Source organism: Oncorhynchus clarkii, chromosome 12, assembly GCF_045791955.1.
Source record: "Oncorhynchus clarkii lewisi isolate Uvic-CL-2024 chromosome 12, UVic_Ocla_1.0, whole genome shotgun sequence".
Classification (NCBI taxonomy): domain Eukaryota; kingdom Metazoa; phylum Chordata; class Actinopteri; order Salmoniformes; family Salmonidae; genus Oncorhynchus; species Oncorhynchus clarkii.
In genome coordinates, this window is record NC_092158.1 from 97,627,254 (window position 1) to 97,639,753 (window position 12,500).

General features: G+C 51.3%; 1 protein-coding gene across 1 annotated transcript in view; it reads left to right on the forward strand.

Annotated features, from left to right (window-relative positions):
* LOC139422618 (glutamate receptor ionotropic, NMDA 2A-like) overlaps positions 1 to 10,239 on the forward strand; it is an 85,106-nt gene extending 74,867 nt beyond the window's left edge. Inside the window, exons 10-13 of the mRNA XM_071173763.1 lie at positions 108 to 295; positions 5,282 to 5,520; positions 8,054 to 8,270; positions 8,510 to 10,239. Coding sequence (XP_071029864.1) covers positions 108 to 295; positions 5,282 to 5,520; positions 8,054 to 8,270; positions 8,510 to 10,239 — 2,374 coding nt within the window. The remainder of the gene's footprint in view (positions 1 to 107; positions 296 to 5,281; positions 5,521 to 8,053; positions 8,271 to 8,509) is intronic.
* Positions 10,240 to 12,500: the final 2,261 nt, after the last annotated feature.

The following is a 12,500-nucleotide window of genomic DNA, read 5'->3' on the forward strand; positions in this document are numbered from 1 at the left end:
TCTTTGTCTCTGTCTCTCTCTTTCTCTCTCTCTTTCTCTCTCTCTCTCTCTGTTTCTCTCTGCGTCTCTCTATGTTTCTCTCTCTGTCTTCTTTCTGTCCTTCTCAGTAAACTGGATGCCTTCATCTACGATGCTGCTGTGTTGAACTATGCAGCGGGTCGAGACGAGGGCTGTAAGCTGGTCACCATCGGCAGCGGGTACATCTTCGCCACCACCGGCTACGGCATCGCTCTGCATAAAGGGTCCTACTGGAAACGCCAGGTGGACCTGGCTATACTGGCTATTATAGGAGACGGTGAGACACACACACACACACATCGCTCTGCATAAAGGGTCCCACTGGAAACGCCAGGTGGACCTGGCTATACTGGCTATTATAGGAGACGGTGAGAAACACACACACACACATCGCTCTGCATAAAGGGTCCTACTGGAAACGCCAGGTGGACCTGGCTATACTGGCTATTATAGGAGACGGTGAGACACACACACACACACATCGCTCTGCATAAAGGGTCCCACTGGAAACGCCAGGTGGACCTGGCTATACTGGCTATTATAGGAGACGGTGAGAAACACACACACACACATCGCTCTGCATAAAGGGTCCTACTGGAAACGCCAGGTGGACCTGGCTATACTGGCTATTATAGGAGACGGTGAGACACACACACACACACATCGCTCTGCATAAAGGGTCCTACTGGAACCGCCAGGTGGACCTGGCTATACTGGCTATTATAGGAGACGGTGAGACACACACACACACACATCGCTCTGCATAAAGGGTCCCACTGGAAACGCCAGGTGGACCTGGCTATACTGGCTATTATAGGAGACGGTGAGACACACACACACACACACATTGCTCTGCATAAAGGGTCCTACTGGAAACGCCAGGACCAGCTTGCTTAGGGGACTCTTCTCACTGCAGACTGTTCTAGTGCCCGCGCCAAATCATTGATATAGATGTTGAAGAGGGTGGGGCTTAAGCTGCAACCCTGTCTCACCCCACGGCCTTGTGGGAAGAAATTTGCGTGTGATTTTTGCCTATTTTAACTTGTTGTTTGTGTGGATTTCATGTCGTATGTTTTACCCCCAACACCACTTTCCATCAGTTTGTATAGTAGACCCTCATGCCAAATTGAGTCAAAGGCTTTTGTGAAATCAACAAAGCATGAGAAGACCTTGCCTTTGTTTTGGTTTGTTTGGTTGTCAATTAGGGTGTGCAGGGTGAATACGTGGTCTGTTGTACGGTAAAAGAAGACGATGCGAAGACGATGCCTTGGTTTGTCAATTTGGAAGCGGAATACTTGGTGTTTTCACTGAGGAAATGTACGAGTCTGCAGTTGATGATAATGCAGAGGAATTTTCCCGAGGTTGCTGTTGACGCATATCCCACGGTAGTTATTGGGGTCAAATTTGTGTCTCTCTCTCTCTCTCTCTCTCTCTCTCTCTCTATCCCTCTCTCTCTCTCTCTCTCTCTCTCTCTCTCTCTCTCTCTCTCTCTCTCTCTCTCTCTCTCTCTCTCTCTCTCTCTCTCACACACACACTGTACACCATGGTCGGCATCACAAAGGGAACGCTGTGAATATACAGAAACCTTTGATGTAGAGTCAGCTGTAAACAGGGGGGGTCTGTCTGTTTCTGTGTCTGTTTCCGTGTGTGTGTGTGTGTGTGTGTGTGTGTGTGTGTGTGTGTGTGTGTGTGTGTGTGTGTGTGTGTGTGTGTGTGTGTGTGTGTGTGTGTGTGTGTGTGTGTGTAAGTCATTATAATGTATAAATTGTAATGTATTCTTCTCTGATCCAGCCTGTATGTGACTCCCAGCTGCTTCACTCACAACAAGTCACCATCACATTACACACTGTGGTATATCTACTGAACATTATGTATGTTAGGAGGAGGAGGAAGAGGAGGAGGAGAAGAGGAGGTAGAGGAGGAAGAGGAGGTAGAGGAGGAGGAGATAGAGGAGGAGGAGGAGATAGAGGAAGAGGAGGAGATAGAGGAGGAGATAGAGGAGGAGGAGGGGGAGGAGGAGATAGAGGAGGAGGAGGAGGAGATAGAGGAGGAGGAGGAGATAGAGGAGGAGGAGATAGAGGAGGAGGAGGGGGAGGAGGAGATAGAGGAGGAGGAGGAGATAGAGGAGGAGGAGATAGAGGAGGAGGAGATAGAGGAGGAGATAGAGGAGATGGAGGAGGAGATGGAGGAGGAGATGGAAGAGGAGATGGAGGAGGAGATAGAGGAGGAGGAGATAGAAATTGAGGAGATTGAGGAGGAGGAGGAGATAGAGGAGGAGGGGGAGTTGGAGATTGTGGAGGAAGGGGAGATTGAGGAGGAGGTGGACGTGGAGATTGTGGAGGAAGGGGAGATAGAGGAGGAGGCAGAGATAGAGGAGGAGGGGGAGATAGAGGAGGATGTAGAGATAGAGGAGGAGATAGAGGAGGAGGTGGAGATAGTGGAGGAGAAGGAGGAGGAAGAGGAGGAGGAGAAGAGGAGGAGGAGAAGGGGAGGAGGAGTGGAAGGTAGAGGAGGAGGAGTGGGAGGAGGAGGAGGAAGAGGAGGTAGAGGAGGAAGAGGAGGAGGAGGTAGAGGAGGAGGAGAAGGAGTGGGAGGAGGATATAAAGGAGGAGGTGGAAATAGAGAAGGAGGAGATAGAGGAGATGGAGATGGAGGAGGAGGAAATGGAGGGGGAGGAGGAGATAGAGGAGGAGGAGGAGATGGAGGAGATAGAGGAGATAGAGGAGATGGAGGAGGAGGGGGAGGAGATAGAGGAGGAGGAGATAGAAATTGAGGAGATTGAGGAGGAGGAGGAGATAGAGGAGGAGGGGGAGTTGGAGATTGTGGAGGAAGGGGAGATTGAGGAGGAGGTGGACGTGGAGATTGTGGAGGAAGGGGAGATAGAGGAGGAGGCAGAGATAGAGGAGGAGATAGAGGAGGAGGAGGAGATAGAGATGGAGGAGATAGAGGAGGAGATAGAGGAGGAGGGGGAGGTGGCGATAGTGGAGAATAGAGTAGGAGGGGAAGGTGGAGATTGTGGAGGAATACGAGATAAAGGAGGAGGTAGAGATAGAGGAGGAGATGGAGGGGGAGGTGGAGATAGTGGAGGAAGAGGAGATAGAGGAGGAGATAGAGGGGGAGGTTGAGATTGTGGAGGAAGGGGAGATAGTGGAGGTGGTAGAGATAGAGGAGGAGATGGAGGAGGAGGGGGAGGTGGAGATTGTGGAGGAAGGGGAGATAGAGGAGGAGGTAGAGATAGAGGAGGAGATAGTGGAGAATAGAGTAGGAGGGGAAGGTGGAGATTGTGGAGGAATACGAGATAAAGGAGGAGGTAGAGATAGAGGAGGAGATGGAGGGGGAGGTGGAGATTGTGGAGGAAGAGGAGATAAAGGAGGAGATAGAGGGGGAGGTTGAGATTGTGGAGGAAGGGGAGATAGAGGAGGAGGTAGAGATAGAGGAGGAGATGGAGGGGAAGGTGGAGATTGTGGAGGAAGGGGAGATAGAGGAGGAGGTAGAGATAGAGGAGGAGATGGAGGAGGAGGGGGAGGTGGAGATTGTGGAGGCTTAGGAGATAGAGGACGAGGTAGAGATAGAGGAGGAGATAGAGGAGGAGATGGAGGAGATGGAGGAGGAGGTAGAGGAGGAGATGGAGGATGAGGTAGAGGAGGAGATGGAGGTGGAGATAGTGGAGGAAGAGGAGATAGAGGAGGAGGGGAGGTGGAGATAGTGGAGGAAGAGGAGATAGAGGAGGAGGGGGAGGTGGAGATAGTGGAGGAAGAGGAGATAGAGGAGGAGGGGGAGGTGGAGATAGAGGAGGAGATGGAGGAGGAGTGGGAGGTGGAGATTGTGGAGGAAGGGGAGATAGAGGTACAACCCAAAGGACATCCAGCCAACTTGACACAACTGTGTGAAACATTGGAGTCAACATGGGCCAGCATCCCTGTGGAACACTTTCTACAATTGAGGCTAGAGAGAGAGAGAAACAGAGAGACATATGGAGAGAAGAGAGATACAGAGAGAGAAGAGAGAGAGAGAGAGAGAGAAGAGAGAGAGAGAAGAGAGAGAGAGAAGAGAGAGAGATATCTCCCTCTGCTTAAGGAAGCGGGCGTCTCAGTAAGGGACAGTGAGATCTCTCCTTAGAGAACCTGTCTTCTGTAAAATGAGGAACATATAAATGAAGCCCTCTGGGACACTTTGACGTTGTCCAACTATTGAATACTATTCCCTAATTAGTCCACTAGGGCCCTTGTCTAAAGTAGTGCACTATATAGGGAATAGGGCTGTGGTAGGGCTGTGGTAGAAAGTAGTGCACTATATAGGGAATAGGGCTGTAGTATAAAGTAGTGCACTATATAAGGCTGTAGTATAAAGTAGTGCACTATATAGGGAATGGGGCTGTAGCATAAAGTAGTGCACTATATAGGGAATAGGGCTGTAGTATAAAGTAGTGCACTATATAGGGAATAGGACTGTAGTATAAAGTAGTTTACTATATAGGGAATAGGGCTGTAGTATAGAGTAGTGTACTATATAGGGAATAGGGCTGTAGTATAAAGTAGTGCACTATATAGGGAATAGGGACAATTTGGGACAGACCCTGACACTCTCCTTCCTGTGTGTATAATGTGGTTAGTGATGTCAAATGTTTCTGCAACGCTTGGAGGTACACACACACACACACACACACACACACACACACACACACACACACACACACACACACGTCGCACTCAAGCTGAATGACAGTAATACCATTACATTAATGGGACCTTAAATGTCAGAGAGAGGAGGAGGAGGAGGAAAAGGAGGAGGAGGAGGAAGAGGAGGAGGAGGAGGAAGAGGAGGAGGAGGAGGAAGAGGAGGAGGAGGACGAGACAATAAAGTGAATGATATTTTTATTTCTCTCCCTCCCTTTTTTTACTGCTCTCTGACTTCTCCCCCCTCTCTCTCATCTCTCTCTCATCTCTCTCTCTCGCTTCTCTCCCATCATCTGCCTCTCTCTCTGCCTCTCTCTCCTCTCTCTCTCTCTCTCTCTCTCTTTCTATCTCTCTCCCCTCTCTCTCCTCCCTCGCTTCCTCCCTCTCTTTCTCTCCTGTCTCTCTGTCTATCTCTCTCTCTCTTCTCTCCCATCATCTGCCTCTCTCTCTCTCTCTCTCTCTCTCTCTCTCTCTCTCTCTTTCTCTCATCTCTCTCCTCTCACACTCTCCTTCCCCCTCTCTCTTTCTCCCCTATCCCTTCCTCCCTCTCTCTTCCTCTCCTCTCTCTCTCCCCTCCCTCCCTCCAGGTGAGATGGAGGAGCTGGAAGCTCAGTGGCTAACGGGGATCTGTCACCATGAGAAGAACGAGGTGATGTCCAGTCAGCTGGACATCGACAACATGGCCGGAGTGTTTTACATGCTGGCTACCGCAATGGGACTGTCTCTCATTACCTTCATATCAGAGCATCTCTTCTACTGGAGGTTGAGATACTGTTTCACTGGAGTCTGTACGGGAACACCAGGACTACTGTTCTCTATAAGCAGGGTAAGACTGGGGGGTAGGGGGTAGGGGTTAGAGGTTACAGGTTAGGGAGAGATACTGTTTCACTGGAGTCTGTACGGGAACACCAGGACTACTGTTCTCTATCAGCAGGGTAAGACTGGTGGGTAGGGGTTAGGGGGTAGGGGTTAGGGGGTAGGGGGTAGAGGTTAGGGGGTAGGGGGTAGAGGTTAGGGGGTAGGGGGTAGGGGTTAGGGGGTAGGGGTTAGGGGGTAGGGGTTAGGAGGTATGGATTAGGGGGTAGGGGTTAGGAGGTATGGATTAGGGGGTAGGGGTTATGAGGTAGGGGGTAGGGATTAGGGGGTAGGGGTTAGGGGGTAGGGGTTAGAAGGTAGGGATTAGGGGGTAGGGGTTAGGGGTTAGATGGTAGGGGTTAGGGGGTAGGGGGTAAGGGTTAGTGTATAATGGTTAGGGGGTAGTGGTTAGGGTGTAGGGGTATGGTTTAATGTCAATGTTATGGTGGGTAGAGGAGAAGGGATAGGGGCTGTTATGATTGGTGTATGGAGGCACTAGGTTGGGGTATTAGGGAGGTAGGGGCTGGGGTATTAGGGAGTTAGGGGCTGGGGTATTAGGGAGGTAGGGGCTGGGGTATTAGGGAGGTAGGGGCTGGGGAATTAGGGAGTTAGGGGCTGGGGTATTAGGGAGGTAGGGGCTGGGGTATTAGGGAGGTAGGGGCTGGGGTATTAGGGAGTTAGGGGCTGGGGTATTAGGGAGGTAGGGGCTGGGGTATTAGGGAGCTAGGGGCTGGGGTATTAGGGAGGTGAGGGGCTGGGGTATTAGGGAGGTAGGGGCTGGGGTATTAGGGAGCTAGGGGCTGGGGTATTAGGGAGGTGAGGGGCTGGGGTATTAGGGAGGTAGGGGCTGGGGTATTAGGGAGGTAGGGGCTGGGGTATTAGGGAAGTAGGGGCTGGGGTATTAGGGAGGTAGGGGCTGGGGTATTAGGGAGGTAGGGGCTGGGGTATTAGGGAGGTAGGGTCTGGGGTATTAGGGAGGTAGGGGCTGGGGTATTAGGGAGCTAGGGGTTGGGGTATTAGGGAGCTAGGGGCTGGGGTATTAGGGAGCTAGGGGCTGGGGTATTAGGGAGCTAGGGGCTGGGGTATTAGGGAGCTAGGGGCCGGGGTATTAGGGAGCTAGGGGCTGGGGTATTAGGGAGCTAGGGGCTGGGGTATTAGGGAGCTAGGGGCTGGGGTATTAGGGAGGTGAGGGGCTGGGGTATTAGGGAGGTAGGGGCTGGGGTATTAGGGAGTCAGGGGCTGGGGTATTAGGGAGGTAGGGGCTGGGGTATTAGGGAGGTAGGGGCTGGGGTATTAGGGAGGTAGGGGCTGGGGTATTAGGGAGGTAGGGGCTGGGGTATTAGGGAGGTAGGGGCTGGGGTATTAGGGAGCTAGGGTCTGGGGTATTAGGGAGGTAGGGGCTGGGGTATTAGGGAGGTAGGGGCTGGGGTATTAGGGAGGTAGGGGCTGGGGTATTAGGGAGGTAGGGGCTGGGGTATTAGGGAGGTGAGGGGCTGGGGTATTAGGGAGGTAGGGGCTGGGGTATTAGAGAGGTAGGGGCTGGGGTATTAGAGAGGTAGGGGCTGGGGTATTAGGGAGGTAGGGGCTGGGGTATTAGGGAGGTAGGGGCTGGGGTATTAGGGAGGTGAGGGGCTGGGGTATTAGGGAGGTAGGGGCTGGGGTATTAGGGAGGTAGGGGCTGGGGTATTAGGGAGGTAGGGGCTGGGGTATTAGGGAGGTGAGGGGCTGGGGTATTAGGGAGGTAGGGGCTGGGGAGAGGGACAGACACAATCCGTCTCCCTCCACTGCACCTTTCTGGGTAGTAATATTCATTTCAATACGGCTAGGAATACTATCTAAGTAATTATGTTAACTGTTCAGAGAAATGAATGAGATTGTTTATCAGATGCTGAGTCAGTCTATACTAATGTGATCCTGATGAATTATCCTTTACTGGGACTGAGGAAACATGGGTCATAGTTACCAGAAGACACAGACTTTTAGACAACAGTCAGACTTCAAATGATGATCCATAGATGATAATCTGTCTCTCTCTCTCTCTCTCTCTCTCTCTGTCTCTCTGTCTCTCTGTCTCTCTGTCTCTCTCTCCCTCTCTGTCTCTCTCTCTCTCTCTCTCTCCCCCTCTCCTTCTCTTTCTCTGTCTCTGTCTCTCTCTGTCTCTGTGTCTCTCTGTCTCTGTGTCTCTCTGTCTCTGTGTCTCTGTTTCGGTCTCTCTGTCTCTCTGTCTCTCTCTCTCTCTCTCTCTCTCTCTCTCTCTCTCTCTCTCCCCCTCTCTTTCTCTGTCTCTGTCTCTCTCTGTCTCTGTGTCTCTCTGTCTCTGTGTCTCTCTTTCTCTGTGTCTCTGTTTCGGTCTCTCTGTCTCTCTCTGTCTCTGTGTCTCTGTCTCTCTCTCCCCTCCACCTTCCATCCTCTCTCTCTTAATTTATCCCCCGTCTTCCCTTTCTCTCCTCCATCTCCCTCCTCACCCCCCCCCCCCCCCCCTCTCTCTCTCTCTCTCTCTGTAGGGGATTTGGAGTTGTATCCACGGCGTCCACATCGACATGAAGAAGAAGTCCGAGCTGGATTTTAGCCCTCAGGCTAACATGTTGAAGCTCATCAAGTCAGCCAAACAGATGACCAACATGTCCAACCTGTCTACGTCCAGGATCAATTCCCCCAAACGGGCGGCTGAGTTCATGCACTCGGCGGGGCCCATGATCATGGATATGATGGCTGAGAAAGGTCTTTTCTCTCTCAATTTGTTTTGTTGTTGATTCAAACACATTACAACCACAACATCGTGGATATAAAGGCATTTTTTAAATCGATGAGGATGGTTCTTCTTATTTTACTAACACATTACAACCATAAATAGTGGATACAAATACATTTCGAATCATTAAAAATAATAAATATTTTATTTATTTAACCTTTATTTAACTAGGCAAGTCAGTTATTTGAAATATATATTTTCTTTTAAGGTAACTTCATCTACGCCGACAATCGAAGCTACGCCCCTAAAGAGGTGATCTACGGCGATACGGGCGACCTCCAGGCGTACCTGGCCAACCGACACAAAGACCACCTGAACAACTACATCTTCCAAGGCGGACAGCACCCTCTGACCCTCAACGAGTCAAACCCAAACTCCGTGGAAGTGGCGGTGAGCGCGGACGCCGCCCAGACCAACGCCAAACCCAGAGGCCTGTGGAAGAAGTCCGTGGACACAATGCGGCAGGGTCCAGGTGTCCCCGGCCCCGACATGCTGTCCCCCGACCCTCGCATCTCCATGAAGACACAGCGATACCTTCCGGAGGAAGCAGCTCACTCAGACATCTCTGACTGCTCCAGCCGAGGAGGAGGCGGTTCGTACCAGGACCCGGAAAACAACAAGCACCTGAAGAACAAGGACGGATTAAAAAAAAGACAGTTGCCGTCGAAATACCCTAGGGACTGCAGCGAAGTAGAGCTGTCCTACTTAAAGACTAAGCAGGGCAGCGGAGGGGGTGGAGGAGTGGGAGGACAGGGACAAGGACAGATCTACACCATAGACTCAGATAGAGAACTCAATCTCGACTCCGATCCTTTACACTACCGCGAGAGTCGAGGCCTGGCCGCCGACGACCTGGACTACCCGGAGATCTACTCTGACCACAACGACAACTACAGGAAGTGTCAGGATCAGCCAATCATCCACCTCAACTCGTCCCCGCTGCACCACGCCGACGTCGACCTGCTCCCGGACTCCACTTACTCCAAACACTACGGCGTGAAGGATAAGAGCTTGTCCCTGTCGCCCCACGAGACCAACGACCGTTCCAAACAGACCCACTGCCGCTCCTGTCTGTTCAAGTTCCCTGCCAGTAGCAGCTACACCCCGGGTCACTACACGCCCACAAACACCGCTTCTGTCGCCGCCGCCGCCGCAGCCGCCGCCGCCCGCTCGCCCTACAACCGTTGCGAAGCGTGCCTCCACACTGCTAACCTCTACGACATCAGCGAAGACCAGCTGCTCCAGGACGCCCTGCTGACCAACCAGGGAATGCATCAACATCAGGACGAGATGTTCGGCCACTACTGGCCTCAGACGGACGGTCCGCACGTCCAGAAGAGAAATCGTCTGCGTATGTCCCGCCAACACTCGTTCGACAACATCATGCTGGAGAAGCCTAAAGAAATAGATCTGGGGCGTCCGGCTCGCTCCGTCAGCCTCAAAGAGAAAGACCGCTGCTTCCTGGACGATTCTCCCTACGCCAACCTGTTCAGCGTCCGCCAGGCCGACAAGCTGTTGGGCTCCAGGTCGATGCTGTTCAACCTGGAGGAGAACAAACGGAGCAAGTCGCTGTACCCTGAACACGGCTCTGACAACCCCTTCATGGCGTCTTCGCTGAGGGACGACACGCGCCTCGTCCACGGACGCAGCTCCTCCGACATTTACAAACAGCTGGGAGGAGGAGGAGGAGGAGGGCTCAAAACATCGCAACGCAACGAAAACAATCTGAGATCCTCGGTCAAATCCGCCGCTTCCTACTGCTCCCGGGACGGAGGACGGATACCCGCCAATGACATGTACATTACAGAGCATGTGATGCCTTATGTAGCCAATAAGACAAGTTCTTACTCAGCCGCACCGCGAGGGGTACTAAACTCAGCCCAGTTCAGCAATAGACGGGTTTATAAGAAGATACCCAGTCTGGAGTCAGACGTTTAATTAACTTAATGATTATAATTATTAGTAGGGTTATTACGAAGTCTTTCTGCTGTGTTTTATTATAGTTTATAACTATCTACTATCCACTTAGGATGCCATAGACACACTTATTATTCTTCTTCTGCTACTACAACTACTATTACTACTATAGCCAGATATACGTACCAGGGGAGTTGAAGCTCTCTCTCTCTCTACTAATCTCTCTGTTCCTTCCAGGGGAGTTGAAGCTCTCTCTCTCTCTACTCATCTCTATGTTCCTTCCAGGGGAGTTGTAGATCTCTCTCTCTCTCGCTCTCTCTCTCTCTCTCTCTCTCTCTACTGATCTCTCTGTTCCTTCCAGGGGAGTTGTAGATCTCTCTCTCTCTCGCTCTCTCTCTCTCTCTCTCTCTCTCTCTCTCTCTCTCTCTCTACTGATCTCTCTGTTCCTTCCAGGGGAGTTGTAGTGAGAGGTTTGGCCCGTCATATGATTCATGGACAGACAGACAGGCAGACAGAGAGACAGACAGACAGAAAGACAGTAGGAGAGGAATAAGGAGAGAGAGAAAGAGAGAAGGAGGAGGAATCAAGAGAGAGAGAGATAGAGAGGAGGAGGAATCAGGAAAGAGAGAGGAGGAGGAATCAGGAGAGAGAGAGACAGAGAGGAGGAGAAGGAATCAGGAGAGAGAGAGATAGAGAGGAGGAGGAATCAGGAGAGAGAGAGATAGAGAGGAGGAGGAATCAGGAGAGAGAGCGATAGAGAGGAGGAGGAATCAGCAGAGAGAGATAGAGAGGAGGAGGAATCAGGAGAGAGAGAGATAGAGAGGAGGAGGATTCAGGAGAGAGAGAGATAGAGAGGAGGAGGAATCAGGAGAGAGAGAGATGGGGAGGAGGTGGAATCGGGAGAGAGAGATAGAGAGGAGGAGGAATAAGGAGAGAGAGAGGAGGAGGAATCAGGAGAGAGAGAGAGGAGGAGGAATCAGGAGAGAGAGAGAGGAGGAGGAATCAGGAGAGAGAGATAGAGAGGAGGAGGAATCAGGAGAGAGAGAGATAGAGAGGAGGAGGAATCAGCAGAGAGAGATAGAGAGGAGGAGGAATCAGGAGAGAGAAAGATAGAGGAGGAGGAATCAGGAGAGAGATAGAGAGGAGGAGGAATCAGGAGAGAGAGATAGAGAGGAGGAGGAATCAAGAGAGATAGAGATAGAGAGGAGGAGGAATCAGGAGAGAGAGATAGGGAGCAGGAGGAATCAGGAGAGAGAGAGAGAGATAGAGGAGTAGGAATCAAGAGAGACGGAAATAGAGAGGAGGAGGAATCAGGAGAGAGAGATAAAGAAGAGGGGGAGTCAGGAGAGAGAGAAATAGAGAGGAGGAGGAATCAGGAGAGTGATATAGAGAGGAGGAGGAATCAGGAGAGAGAGAGATAGAGAGGAGGAGGAATCAGAAGAGATAGAGCTAGAAAGGAGGGGGAATCAGGAGAGAGAGAGATAGAGAGGAGGAGGAATCAGGAGAGCGAGATAGAGAGGAAGAGGAATCAGGAGAGAGAGATAGGAGGAGGAATCAGGAGAGAGATATAGAGGAGAAGGATTCAGGAGAGAAAGATAGAGATGAGGAGGAATCAGGAGCGAGATAGAGAGGAGGAGGAATCAGGAGAGAGAGATAGAGAGGAGGAGGAATCAGGAGAGAGATAGAGAGGAGGATGAATCAGGAGAGAGAGATAGAGATGAGGAGGAATCAGGAGAGAGAGATAGAGATGAGGAGGAATCCGGAGAGAGAGATAGAGAGGAGCAGGAATCAGGAGAGAGATAGAGATGAGTAGGAATCCGGAGAGAGAGATAGAGAGGAGCAAGAATTAGGAGAGAGAGATGTAGAGGAGGTAGAATTAGGAGAGAGAGAGATAAAGGGGAGGAGGAATCAGGAGAGAGAGATAGAGATGAGGAGGAATCCGGAGAGAGAGATAGAGAGGAGCAAGAATTAGGAGAGAGAGATGTAGAGGAGGTAGAATTAGGAGAGAGAGAGATAAAGGGGAGGAGGAATCAGGAGAGAGAGATAGAGAGGAGGAGGAATCAGGAGAGAGATGGAGAGGAGAAGGAATCAGGAGAGAGAGATGGAGAGGAGGAGGAATCAGGAGAGAGAGATAGAGAGGAGGGGGGATCAGGAGAGAGGGATATAGAGAGGAGGAGGAATCAGGATATAGAGATGGAGAGGAGGAGGAATCAGGAGAGAGATAGAGAGGAGGTGGAATCAGGAGATATATATAGAGAGGAGGAGAAGGAGTCAGGTAAGAG